This window comes from Erithacus rubecula, assembly GCF_903797595.1.
Source record: "Erithacus rubecula genome assembly, chromosome: 3".
NCBI classification, from domain to species: Eukaryota; Metazoa; Chordata; class Aves; order Passeriformes; family Muscicapidae; genus Erithacus; species Erithacus rubecula.
Window position 1 is genome coordinate 1,079,864 of NC_136689.1, and position 14,291 is coordinate 1,094,154.

General features: G+C 45.1%; 1 protein-coding gene across 1 annotated transcript in view; it reads right to left on the reverse strand.

The window, feature by feature from the left end:
* Positions 1-14,291, reverse strand: part of PTH1R (parathyroid hormone 1 receptor) — a 78,167-nt gene that overhangs the window by 27,135 nt on the left and 36,741 nt on the right. Inside the window, exons 3-4 of the mRNA XM_079302811.1 lie at positions 4,864-4,974; positions 1,386-1,504 (exon numbers count right to left, since the gene is read on the reverse strand). Of these exons, the coding sequence (XP_079158937.1) occupies positions 1,386-1,504; positions 4,864-4,974 (230 nt within the window). The remainder of the gene's footprint in view (positions 1-1,385; positions 1,505-4,863; positions 4,975-14,291) is intronic.

Below are 14,291 nucleotides of genomic sequence, written 5' to 3' on the forward strand. Positions count from 1 at the left end.
CTGTCCCTCCATCCCTTGGTCCCCAGTCCCTCTCCAGCTCTCCTGGATCCCTTCAGGCTCTGCAAGGGGCTCTGAGCTCTCCCTGGAGCTTCTCCTCTCCAGGCTGGACACTCCCAGCTCTCCTCTGGATTCGCTGCTGGTTTGTGTTTGGACATCCCCTCCCACAGACAACCACATAATTATTGGAATTTCTGATAACAGCCTGGCAGCAAAAGGATTTCCTGCTGTGGCAGAGGGAGTCTCAACTCCACGGAACAACCTCCAACCACTTCTGAGCATCCCCCAGTCCTCTCCAATTTCCCCCAAGATCCCTTCAGCAACAGGACCACGGCAGCTGCAGGAAACTTTCCTCCTTTGAGGACAATTTTCCAATCAAATCAAGGCCCATCAAAGCACCATGTGGCTTTGGCAAGCTCAGGAAGGGTTTCCAAGAGGAGGAAAATGAGCTGGAGCTCATCTGGGGTTTTAGATGAGTGTGTTGGGTTGATGTGGCCAGAAATGTGAATGCTGTCCCCATCTGTTGGAGCTGGATGGGGCAGTGCCCCTGATCTCCTGGCACACATTCTCTGCTCATGGGCCATCTTTAAACCAGCTGGGCAATCATCTTTATCTTTCCCATGACCCACCCTTCATCCAGGAGGTATCACCTGTTAATGGGCCATTGTTAGAAACTGGGTGTGGCAGTGATTCTTATCTCTGTGGGAGATATCTCCTGTTAATGGGCCATTGTTAAAAACTGGGTGTGGCAGTGATCTTTATCTCCTGGCACACATTCTCTGCTAATGGGCCATCTTTAAACCAGCTGGGCAATCATCTTTATCTTCCCACAGCCCATCCTCCCTCCAGCAGTTATCTCCTGTTCATGGCCACTGAGTCCCAGGGCATGGCTGATAAAATTCCATCATCCCACTGGGAGATGCTCCAGCCAGGGCAGGAGCCAAGCCTTTCCTACCCAGATAAAAACTGAGATTTTGGACACCAAGGCACCTTCTTTCCACTGGATTCCAGAGGAAAGCCAGACCTTTCCACATCATCCCTGGAGCTTCAGAGGAAACTGCCCCTTCTCCAGGAGCACTGCTCCAGCTGAGCCACATCTGCCCCTGCAGGAGGATGCAGCACCATGGAATGGGACTGTGCCACCACCCTGACTGACTGACTGTGCCAGCTTGGATTCTGACTCTGGCAGGGTTGGGATTGTTCTTTGTAATACTGCATTGCTATTTTAATTGTCCTAGTAAAGAACTGTTAATCCTAATTCCCATCTCTTCACCTGAGAGCCGTTAATTTCAAAACTACAATAAATTGGAGGGAGGGGGTTTATTCTCCATTTCAAAGAGCAGCTGCTGCCTTTCCTGGCAGACCCTCCCCCCCAGCAGCACCCCTACCCTTTCCCTGGTCTCGTTGGTCAGGAACTTGGCACACTCGCTGTAGTTGGCCCAGGTGCGGTTGTTGCCCGGGACCAGCTCCCAGCTCCCGTTCAGGTCACACCGGCGATAAGCGTGGCCTGGGAGAGACAGGAGACACGGGATCAGCGACACTTCAAATTCAAAATGTTGTTTCAATTGAGGAAGGAGGAAGGCAAACTTTTTGGTTTAAAACTTTTATTTTGCTTTCTGTGTGTTGTTGTGCTTTAAGACTTTAAATTCTAATTATTTTAAATTAGGTAGTACATATATAATTTTATTTTATACTTTTTATATTATATTTAATACTTATATCGTATATATATAAAAGTATAAAATATAATATATATAGTATAAATTTATATAATATATAAATAATATATATATATTATATAAATTTATACTTTATATATTATATTTATACTTTTGTATATATATAAGTATTACATACAATATATAAAGTATAAATTTATATAATATATATAATATATTCTAAAATGATATAATATATACCATATAAAATATAAAATATATAATTATATTACATTATATTACATATATATTACGTTATATATTATATTATATTATATTATATTATATTATATTATATTATATTATATTATATTATATTATATTATATTATATTATATTATATTATATTATATTATATTATATTATATTATATTATATTATATTATATTATATTATATTATACCTATTTATATTTTACACTTATTAATATTTTATTTTATACTTTTATACACTTTTATTTAAATTCCACACTCGTTATTTTAGTTTTATTATTTAATTTTGGAGCAGCCTATGCTCAATTTTCCTGTTCTTCTTCAGATCCAGAATGTCTAATGCCAAATATTTTCCCCTGCATTTGGTTCAGTTTCTTCTTCTGTTCCCAACTCTCACTTGAGCTGTTGAGGGGAAAAAAAATAAATCCCAATCTGCTTTTACTGAAGAGATTTATCAGTGGGAAAATGGGAGAAAATTGAAAATTCACCCTTCCCATGCTGGGAAGCTCAGCTGCAAAAACCAACTTCAATCTCCAGACCAATTTATTGATTTTATTGAATTTTTCAGATGAGAAACACCCTGGAGCTGGTAGGAAGTTGCCCTTAGTGGAAACTGCAAATCAAGAGGAACTGGGAAAACACAAAACCCAGAATTATCCTCAGAATTCCTTGCATCTCTCCCTATGGAAGAAAAAATTTTGCTATTTTTTGCCTTTTTTTTTACTATTTTTTCTATTATTTGATATTTTTTGGCCTTTTTTTGCTATAATTTGCTATTATTTGCTTTTTTTGCTATTTTTTGCTACTTTTTTGCTATTTTTTGCCTTTTTTAGTATTACTTGCTGTTATTTGCTATTTTTTGCATTTTTTTTTGTATTTTTTGCCCTTTTTTGCTATTATTTGCTATTTTTTGCTACTTTTTGCTATTATTTGCTATTTCTTGCTATTTTTGGCCCCTTTTTACTATTACTTGCTATTACTTGCTATTGTTTACTATTCTTTGATTTTTTTGCTATTATTTGGTTTTCTGGGGTTTTTTTGGGGTTTTTTTTTGCTATTTTTTGCTGTTATTTGCTATTTTACTATTTTGCTCTTTTTTTGGGGGTTCAGGCCATGACCAGAAGTGTTTTTTTACCCCTGCCCTCCTCATGGGGGAAGGGAAGGAAGGAGAATAAAAGGGAAGGATTGCACTAAGGGAGGTCAAGGTTGGATATTGGGGCAATTCCATCCTGGAAAGGGCTGGGATAGAAAATCCATGGATGTGGCACTTGGGGACATGGTCAGGATTGGCCTTGGCAGTGCTGGGGGATGCTTGGATTGATCTGGGAGGGCTTTTCCACCCTAAATATTTCCAGGATTCTCTGACTCCTTATTGCTCTTGGCCTCTGAGGTGAAGAGTCCCAGCTCCCAGGGGAGTCAGGACAGGCTGTGAGCACCCAGCATTCCTGGGAATGTGTCCCAAAATTCCTGGGAATATCTTTCCTTGTTTTTTAAACATCCCAGCAGTGCTCTGCCCTGAGCACAGAATCTGAATCCTGTTTTTTTCCCCCTCCTTGGGTGCTTGGAACAGCCACTGAAGGGCCAAGTGTGCTCTGATCACTTCTAAAAACACCCTCAGACTTCCTGGCACCACCAAGAAATTCAGAGCCTGAGGGAAAAAGGGAGATAAGGAGAAATTCTCACATTCTGCTCCCAGACAGGGCTCTGGACACAGAATTAACGAAGCCTGAGGTGGAGAATAAAAATTTGAAGAATATTTTGGGGTTCTATTGCTACCCAAAGTTCATGAGGTCAAACAAATCCAGGTTTGAAAATCTCCAGGATTTACAACTGGGAGGTGTGAGCAGGTAATTGGTGTTTAGAATATCATGATCTGTGTGGGAATTTTGTCATTATTTCAGTTCCAATAGAGCTTTTCTTCCAGTAATTTATGTTTATCCCCATTTATCAATAATCAATGAATATTTTGGAGTTCTATGGGTACCCAGAGTTCACGGGTCAAACAAATCCAGGATTTACAGCTGTGAGCAGGTGTTTAGAATGTCACAATCTGTGAGGGACAGGTGGGAAATTCATGACTCTGTGTGGGTAATTTGTCATTATTCCAGTTCCAACTGAGCTTTTCCTCCAATAACTTATCAATAAACGAATAATCCCATTCCTTCCTTTTCCACTGCTCAGAAGGGAGGCCCCATGTGAGGAACCAGGGCAGGTGAGGGGAATCCTGGGTTTGCAGGCTGCCAGGGCTGCCTGTGCTGGCCCCACACCTGTTACTGCCCACCCAGGGACACCAGATATTTTAGTTTGAGGTTTTGCCTTTGCCCCCAGATCACCCCAGAGGGACATGAGGTGGTTCAAACCCTGGTTTTCTCTGAAGCAGCCAAAGAGAGATTGCTGGAGATGGTTTTCTCTTGTTCCAAGGATTGTTTATTATATTTTATCTCAGGCACTTTTTGCCTGGCCAGCAGGATCTGCTCAGCCTGGCATCCATGGTGGAATCTGCCTGGTGAGGGCAGGGCTGATCTTATATAGTTTGTACTGTGTATTACATGTTTACAAAATTTTCCCAATACAATACAATTTTATTAAATGGTCCAGCCCTGACCCCATCCAATCCAAGAGTGCCAAGGTATCACCCAATATGGATGACAGGGAGAAGAAGGAACAAAAGGTGTCCACCCCCCAAATTCTCCATCTTGGCCACGCGTCCCTTATCATAAACATTCCAAAAAAACCTATTTATCTACGTTCTAAAAGTCTAATTTACACCTTACTAATTTTGGTGGCTTGTTTTTATTTTCTCTGGGTTTGTAATTTCCCCCAGGGGTTAGAATTCAGTGCCTGAGACACCAGGGTCTCACTCAGAGGTTTTTGTGAGGGTTTTTGAGACCCCCAAGAAGGCCAGGGGTCCGCCCTGGGCTCCCACACACACCCACCTTTGTGGTTGAAGTCGTAGATGTACTCAGGGCAGGGCATGGCCACCACCCTGCCGGGCACGCCCTCGGGCCAGCACACGATGCCATCCCACTCCGGGAGGCAGAAGCCATCTGTGGGAGAGAACAGGGACACAGAGGGGTCACTGCACTGCCAGGGCCCCTTGGACAAACCCATCCCAGGGATCTCTGCCAGATCCTTCCCCGTGCAAGGCTCCAGAAGGTGAAGGTTTCATTCCATGAGGATGTTTCATCCCAAGTTTTATTCCACAAGGACAAACCGTGTCCAGCTCTGGCATCCCCAGGGTCAGAAGGGTGTGGTGCTGCTGGAGAGAGTCCAAAAGCAACTCCAGAAATTTGGGAGCCCCTCTGGGAATGTTCAGCTGGAGAGGAGAAGGGTCCAGGGAGAGCTCAGAGCTCCTGAAGGGGCTCCAGGAGAGCTGGAGAGGACAAGGGATGGAGGGACAGGACACAGGGAATGGCTTTGAGCTGAAAGTAGATTTAGATGGGATTTTGGGAGGGAATTCCTGGCTGGGATGGAATTTCCAGAGCAGTGTGGCTGCCCCTGGAATGTCCAAGGCCAGGCTGGACACTTGGAGCAGATAGGACAGTGGGACGTGTCCCTGCCCATGATTGGGTTGGAATGGGATGATCTTCCCACATCCAGGACCTGCTCCTGCCCTTGCTGAATTCCAGAAATTCCCTCCCTTTCCATCTCCCTTTCCATCTCCCCAGCCTGTCCAGGTCCCTCTGAAGAGCTCCTCAATCCCCTGAGGCTCCCAGCTCTGTGTCCTCAGGGAACTCCTCTGCTTTGGGCTGGATGACTGCACCCACCCATGGAATCCCAGCTGTGGTGGAATATTGAGCAGGAAATGCCAAAAGTGGTGCATCTGCCCCAAATCTGCTCCCAGCCACACAGAGTACTCAGTCCCACAAGCCATGAGTTTATCAAGTGTGGGACACAGGAGTTACCTGGGAATCAAAAGGAATCACCTGCTCTTATCCCCCAAAAAATAAAAAAAAACTCCTCTAGGAACTAAATCCAAAACAAGGCCAAGATTTCAGTGTGTTCCATGGATATCAAAGCTACCAGGAGCTCATCCTTCCTCACCAGTGTGATCTCCCAAGATTAAAGGAAAACCAGGATTGCTTCAAAGCAAGGTCTAGGGTTGGAGCAGACACAGATTAATTCAGCTTGGTGGTTTTTAGGACATGAAAAACACAGAAAAGCTCCTCATTTAGCAGCTGATTTCTTATCTCTGGTTTGGTGTGGATGAAAAGGACCAGACAAATCACAGCCTTTCTTCTAAAGCATCAGCTGGGAGTGAGGGTCAGGAGCTGAAATTCCTCAACAGCCACATGATAAAAAAGAGGGAAATAATTTATTGCATTTTCTCTGCCTAAAGTCCCACTAGGAGGAGAAAAAGACATTTCCTATTCATGAAAACTGGGAATATCCTTCCCTCTGGCTCATTATTTGCAGGATAACTTAACACTGGGGAAAAAAGAGTTTATTTATTTCTCAGTTCTCTGGAAGGTACAAAAGACAAAGGAAAAAAAGAAAAAAAAAAAAAACAACCCAGGGCCCCACAAAGTTTGGCTCAGGACAAAATGTTGATGTCCTTGTGGTCTTTTCTGCAGACAAGAAAGTAAATAAAGATTTAATGGAGCCCTCAAAGTGCTCTTGCTTAAAATAAAATCAGTTCTTATGACAAAATAAATCAATTGGAGTAAACATTAAAAGGAACAGAGAAACAACTCTGAGAGAAAAATATTCCTCCAGAAGTGCTCTGAAATGAGAGGGGAAAATCTCCCACTTTTCCAAAACCTTCACGGATTGCAAAGGGCAATTTCACTTTTAAAAGGTTTCATTTCCCATCCCACCGAAATACGTGGCCAGAAAATAAGAATGTGCTAAATTTTGTGGTGGAAACATGGAAAACAGATAAAAACCCACACAATTATTGATTTTTGGGTACTATGAGCCCCCCAAAATCCTTCCCAAAAGCTGAAGGGAACAATGGTGGGACACCTCTGAGATGCTGCTTTATGGGGGGACAATTTGGGGAGCCAAGAGCTGCCCTAGAAATTTTTTTTACATTTAAAATTTAGACCTCTGCATGGAAATGATTCCTTAAATGATTTAATCCTGGAGCTGAGTCATTAAAGCTGATAAGAATCCAGTGGGACTCAAAATTTGGGAAGTGTCTGAGCTTCCCAACAAAAGGATCCATCACTGTCACCAAGGGCTGAACCACCCAGGGAAATTTCTTCCCCCTCCTCTCCATCATCTCTGGCCTCTCTCCCTCTTTCCTTGCTTGGAAAAGCCATTCCAGGAAAATTTGGAGAAGGGATAAAACATCTCAATGATTGTTCTGTACCTGGAATTCCCCTGGGATGGATGAGGAGCTGAGGGAAGGGCAGGTGGGATATTTGGGAGCTGCCACTTGGACACCCCCCCTAAAATTCAGGATAACTCAGCTGTTTCCTGAAAATCCCAGGAGCCATGGGGGAAGGAGAGAGGATTTGGGTTGGGAACAGGGATTGCAGGTAGGGAAAGCTGAGAGGAACATCCACAGGTCAAGGCAGGTGCCTCTGGAACTCCTGGAATGATCTGAGGTTGAAACTCTTGGAAAAACTTTTTCCAATGGAAATATGGAGTGATATCAGGAGCAGCCTGGCTTTGGGATTGTTGGATCCACATTCCTGGGGTTTAACAGAGCTTCACCATCCTCCTGTCCCATCCCAAATCCCTCCAATCCTCCATCTAAGGAAACTCCATAGCACAAAGGGGGATGGAGAATTCATTCATTCCCACTAATTACAAGGAATAATTTTTTTTTTTGTAATGAGGGTGGTAGAACAGCTTTTCCAGAGAATTTGTGGTTGCCCCTGAATCTCTGGAGGTTTCCAAGGCCAGGTTGGACAAGGATTGGAGCAATCTGGGATAGTGGGAGCTGTCCCTGCTCATGGCAGGGGTGGAATGGGACAATCTCCTCCCAAACCCAAATCATCCCACAAATCTCTGATAAAAGAGGAAGGGAAAATCCCATTTTTCCCATCATGCTGGAATCCAAACAAGCCATTCCCTTCTGTTTGTTTGCCCAAAGAACTCCTCCAAACATTTTCTCCCCCTGAATTTATAAAAACATTCACAGTATCAACAACTTGGCTTCTCCCTTTGTTTTTCTTTTCTCCTGGTCATTTCTCCAAGGAGATCCAGGCTGAACTCCAAGAAAAAATAGGAAAATTGGAGAATTTGGCCTGTTAATAATAAATCAATCCCTCCTGAGACACTGGTAAAAATATTCCAAAGCACAGAGAATTCCAAAGGATCCAGTTGGAAAAGCTGATTGAAAAACTCTTGGAATTTTGGTGGAAATGAATCCCACTGTGCTGTTTGGATTGATATCCATATAGTTCAGGACATGGAAGCAGAAAAATCAAACATTTCTTTCCTTGGAAGAAATAGTAGGATTCACAGGTGATGGAAATCCAAAGGAATTCAGGAACTATTTAGAAAACAAGGAAATCTCACACATGCCCCACATCCCAAAGCAATCCTGAAGGGATGATCCTGTTTATCCCTCAGAAATTTTCCTGTGCCTGAAGTTCCCCTGAATCCAGAGCTGCATGTCTCATGGAAGGTGGGAATGGCACTGGGATTTCTCATGGTTTGGGGACATCACCAACCACTTCAGTGCTGGAGAAGGGAAACAAGGATCCCTCCAGGATCCCACTGGCTCAGGGACAGCTCCTTATCCACCAGGACATCTCTTGGATCAATCCTTTCCCACTGAATGTTGGAATCTCAGGGAAGTTGCAGTCATTCCAAGATGGGAATAAATAAAAACACCCCTGAATGTCCTTGCTGCAGGATTTCCCTTTGGAAAGCAGGAAGGAAGATCCCAGAATATTTTGGGAAGGGGCTGTCCCAAAGGCATCCCTCATTTTGCTCTTTGATTTCACTCCCCCACTTGAGCCAAGCCAGAATCCCAAAATCCCAGAGTTGCTTTGGTAGAAGGGAGAAAAATCAGGAGCAGATTTGGGCCAATCCTGCTGATGGTGCACAGAAAGTTATTCCCTCCTTTCTGCTCCTTTCCCATCCCCCTTTTCCTTTCCTTTCCCATTCTTTTCCTTTCCCCCAGCCTCAATCCTTGTCCCTGCCTCAGGGACAGCCAGGACATCTCTTGGATCAATCATTTCCCCTTGAATGTTGGAATCTCAGGGAAATTGCAGTCATTCCAAGATGGGAACAACAAAAACACTCTTCGATGTCATTGCTACAGGATTTCCCTTTGGAAAGCAGGAAGGAAGATCCCAGAATATTTTGGGAAGGGGCTGTCCCAAAGGCATCCCTCATTTTGCTCTTTGATTTCACTCCCCCACTTGAGCCAAGCCAGAATCACAAAATCCCAGAGTTGCTTTGGTAGAAGGGAGAAAAATCAGGAGCAGATTTGGGCCAATCCTGCTGAGGGTGCACAGAGAGTTATTCCCTCCTTTCTGCTCCTTTCCCATCCCCCTTTTCCTCTCCTTTCCCAGCTGGACTGGGACACCCTGCATGTGCAGAACAGGCTGGAGCCATCTGCCAGGCTCCTTGGCAGCTGCACCAATGCAAACAGGGGCTGGAGGTGTTTATCCAGGGGCACAGAATATCAACCAGGCTCATTCCAGCCCCAGAGACCACAGCTGGAATGGGCTGGGAGATTGTGGTCACTCCTTATGGGAAGGACACTGGGGCATTGCAGGGGAGGAACTGAAAAATGAAGCAGGGTTTGGGATGGGGAGGAATCATTTGGGGATGGGAAAGGGGGAGGAATAATTTGGGGATGGGAAAAGGGGAGGAATAATTTGGGGATGGGAAAGGGGAGGAATCATTTGGGGATGGGAAAGGGGGAGGAATCATTTGGGGATGGGAAAGGGGGAGGAATCATTTGGGGATGGGAAAGGGGAGGAATCATTTGGGGATGGGAAAGGGGGAGGAATAATTTGGGGATGGGAAAGGGGAGGAATAATTTGGGGATGGGAAAGGGGAGGAATCATTTGGGGATGGGAAAAGGGGAGGAATCATTTGGGGATGGGAAAGGGGGAGGAATAATTTGGGGATGGGAAAGGGGAGGAATCATTTGGGGATGGGAAAGGGGAGGAATCATTTGGGGATGAGAGGGGGCAGAATTTGTTTTGGGATAGGAAGGAGGAAGAAATAATTTTGGGATGGGAAGGGGAGAAATTGTTTTGGGATAGGAAGAGGGGAGCAATCATTTGGGATTGGAAAAGGAGGAGGAATCATTTTGGGATTAGAAGGGGGCAGAATTTGTTTTGGGATAGGAAGGAGGAAGAAATTGTTTTAGCATAGGAAAGGGAAGAAATAATTTTGGGATGGGAAGGGGAGAAATTGTTTTGGGATGGGAAAGAGGAGGAATCATTTGGGTATTGGAAGGGGGAAGGAATCATTTTGGGATGGGAAAGGGGGAGAAATTGTTTTAGGGTAGGAAGAGGAAAGGAATCATTTGGGTATAGGAAGGAAGGAAAATCGTTTGGGGATTGGAAGGAGGAGGAATCATTTTGGGATGGAAAGGGGGAGGAATAATTTGGGATGAGAAGGGGTCAGAATTTGTTTTGGGATAGGAAGGAGGACGAAATTGTTTTGGGATGGGAAGGGAAGAAATTGTTTTGGGATGGGAGGGGGAGAAATTGTTTTAGGATAGAAAAGGGGGAGAAATTGTTTTGGGATAGGAAGAGGGAAAATAATTTGGAGATGGGAAGGGGGAGTAATCATTTTGGGATTGGAAGCAGGGAGAAATTATTTTGAGATAGCAAGGGGGAGAAATCATTTGGGGATAGGAAGAGGGGAAAGAATTGTTTTGGGACATGACAGGGATGGACAGGGGAGCTGTTCCAACTCCCAACTTGTCTTGTCTCCCCCAGTCCCAAATGCCACCAGACACCCCCCTGACCTCACCAGGCACTCTGGACACTGCCCACCCACCCCCAGCCTCCAGCCAGGAGCAGAAACACAACCCCAACACCCACCAGAAACTCCCACCCCACCCCTTCCCCATTCCAGCACATCCAGTCCTTCCCAACGCCTCCAGCCTCCCTCAGAGGGAAAAATATCACTCATAAAATACAATTAAAATAAGGTTGATAATTAGAATCAGAATTCAGCCACCCTTTGGAATGTTTCCCACCCTTTACAAATCCAAACCACAGACCACTTGTGCCTCTCACAATTCCTAACATCCATCATTTTCAAGATCCATAATTCCCAAGATCTGCTCCTCCTGTGTGTTCCAAGCCCTGTTCAGCTGCTCTGTGGACATTCCATAGGGCTGGGAGCCCCTGGCCCATAAAACTCCCAGTTTCAGTTCTTTCAAGCCCATCAAGGTTCATATCTGTGACTCTGAGCTCCTTCACTCTCCAGAAGAACAGTTTACTCTGTGATTCCATCCTCAAAAGTCTCCTAATCCCATCCTAGATGCTCTCCTGGTCCAGAATTCCATCCTAAAAAACCTCCTGGTCTGTGTTAACCCCCCAGCTGGTGTCCCCTGGGGCAGTGACAGATTTTCCAGGCCAAAACTGTTGGGAATAGTTCACAAGGGATGGTTTGGGTTTTTTGGGGGTTTTTTGGGTGGAATTTACACATCTGCAAGGACTGAGAAACTGGGAGAGGATGGAAAAAGCTGGAGAAATTCTGGATTTATAGAGGGTTTAGGGCTCAGGATGCCTCTGTCCCTTAAATTCTGAGGTACCTGAAGCTTCTCCCAATCTCTGGGAGATCCTGGAATCAGGGAATGGAGCTGGACCCTCTGGAGAAGAAACCAGGAGCAGATTTTGGGGTTCCTCAAGCCCCAGGTGAGAGTCTGGAATCAGTTCTAGGTCCTTTAGGGACAGTGAACCCAAACTGGGATGCACAACCCAGGTAAACAGCCCCAGATCCCCAACTAAAAATAACACCTTTCCCTGGGAAAATAGGTTTATTTATTAAAAAAACAACCCAGTTGGGAGCTGCAACACCTCAGGCTCAGAGAAAGGCTTGGCCATGGCCTTTGCTAATGACAGGGTTGTGCAAAAATCCCTCTTCTTTCCCCACAAAATGTCCCATCTCCTTTTCCAAACCAGGGGAAGACAAGCTTTTAATTCATGGATTAAAAAAAAGAAAAAGAAAAGTCAGGTCTGATGGCTCAGGGCTGGGAATTTCACTTCATCCCCTTCCAGGTTTAACTTTGGGGTGGCATCAGCTGCCCACCAGGGCTGGGATGGAATATTTGTGTCAGGAGAAATTTTTGGGTTTCCTGTTCTTTCCCAAAGGCTTTCATCTGGAGAATGAATGGAAGGAAAAAAAGAGGAGGGGAAGGAAAAAAAAAAAAAAAAAAAAAAAAAAAAAAGAGAAAAGGAGGAAACCAAATGCTTGTGGGGGAAGGGTTTTGGGGTTTTTTTGGTTTTGGTATTTTGGGTCTCCAGCCCTCAGGGCCTCAGCCAAAGGTGGGGATGACAAATCCTGATGGGGTTTTTTGGGAGCTGCTGGAGCAGCTCAGCCTCAGCTCCCCATGGCCCAGATCCACAGCAGGGACCTCATCCTCCCACAAAACAGAATTTTAACCTTTTTAGGGGGCAAAAAAAAAAAAAAAAAAGGGAATTTGGAGCAGCTGAAGCAAGTTTGAAATTTTAGAGGTTTTTCACCTTTTTGATCCCGAAGATTTTTATTTGGAATATCAACCTTGGCAGCCAGGACATGTTCCCACTTCCCAGAATTGGGGTCAAAGCCTCTTTTCCTACAATCCCTGTGGTGAGGAGAGATCCCCCTCAACTCCTCAAGTTGGTGCCTGGGGTCAGGAATTTTAAGTGGAGATTTTCTCCTTTCCCAAACATCCCACACCACGGGGCTCCTGCAGGGCTGGAGCTGCTCCAGGCTGATCCCAGAGGGATTCTGCCTTTCCAGGCACAGCTCCCTAAAAAAGGGATGGAGAAATCCCATCCTTGGGTCAATTTTGGGATGAGTATCTCCCCCCCAAAAGTGCTGCCCCTTTGTGGATCTTTCCCCTCCTTTGGAATGACAAACCCAGCAGGGATTTGGAACTGGAAGCCACATCCAGGATTTATTTTGCTCCAAACCAACCCTATTATCCCTCATCAATTTTTTCCTTTTGAATCCTATCTGCAAATAGGAGCTGGAGCATCATAATTGTGAAGATTGTTGCTCTTCCCAAATTTTTCTTTGAGATCTGCACAGGTCTGGATGTCCCTGATCACCACATCCCAAATTCTGGACCATCCTAGAAGGAAAGCACTGCACCCAACCATTTTCCCTGCATCCAAGGGCAGCTGAAATCCCAAAATCTGTGGATGGAAGCTCCTTTGAAAAGTGGGAAGGACTTTTCCAAATTGGGAAACTCTTTGCTGGCACCACAAACCCCTTAAACCATCTCAGGGCAATCTGGAAAATTCCTGCCTTGTTTAGGAAGTCCTAAAGGGAATTTCTGGGGTGCTAAATCCTAAAAAAACACATTCCTTGTGAAAGGTTGAGTGGGAATTCATTCTGTGCAGATTAATTGGATCTAATTCTCCTCTGCTCATGAGTGAAACCTCCAAAGCCTTGAGATCCAGGTGATTGCTCCCCTTGGACAGTTTGGGATGGGATTGTCTGTAGAGGATGGAGTCTGAGGAGCTCAGAGCAGCTTTTTCCAGAGGCAGGATTTGCACCCATGGTACAAAAAAACTTCCACACATTGGAAATTTTCTTCAGCCCCAGGTCTCAAACCCCATCTCCAAATCCCTGGGATCTGCTTCCTTTGCTCTGCCCTTGGGAAAGAGCCCCCAAAATCAACCTGTCAATCACATCCCTGTGAAGGGGGATCCATCCCAAAAGCTGGAAAAGGGGCAGCAGGAGCAGGTGGGCACTGAGACACTAATGAGTGCCCACTCCCTCATTAACGAGGTGCTAATTGGGCAGGGGGTGAGGGGACAAAGGAGCAGCAGAGGATGTGGCTTGGGGTTTGCTGATGGAAAACAGGAGGCTTGGGATCAAAGGAAAGTTGGGATTTTATGGCCCCTCTCTGGTGTTTCCAAAGGCACCAGGAGGGCAGGTGGTAAAGCTGGGCTTGGCAAAGCTGAGCTTGCCAAAGCTGGGCTTGGCTGCCTTTCCCTCCCCTGGTTTTCCCACTGTACTACCCAAGGGAACAGAGCTGAGTTGCAGGATCATCCAGGATTGTCCCATTTTCCCTGGAAATGGAAGGATGTGAGGGAATTAAAATTTGGGAATGTGAGGAAAGGAACCAGCAGGGGGTGAGGATTTTGCTCCCCACATAAGAGAGTTCTGTCCTTCCTCTCCCAGCTGGGAATGATTTTCCAGCCCCAAAATAGAGAGGAAGGGGAAGGAAGAGGCTCAGCTGAGTTTGGTCCTTCAGAGGAGAGAGAGTGGGGAAGGAGAA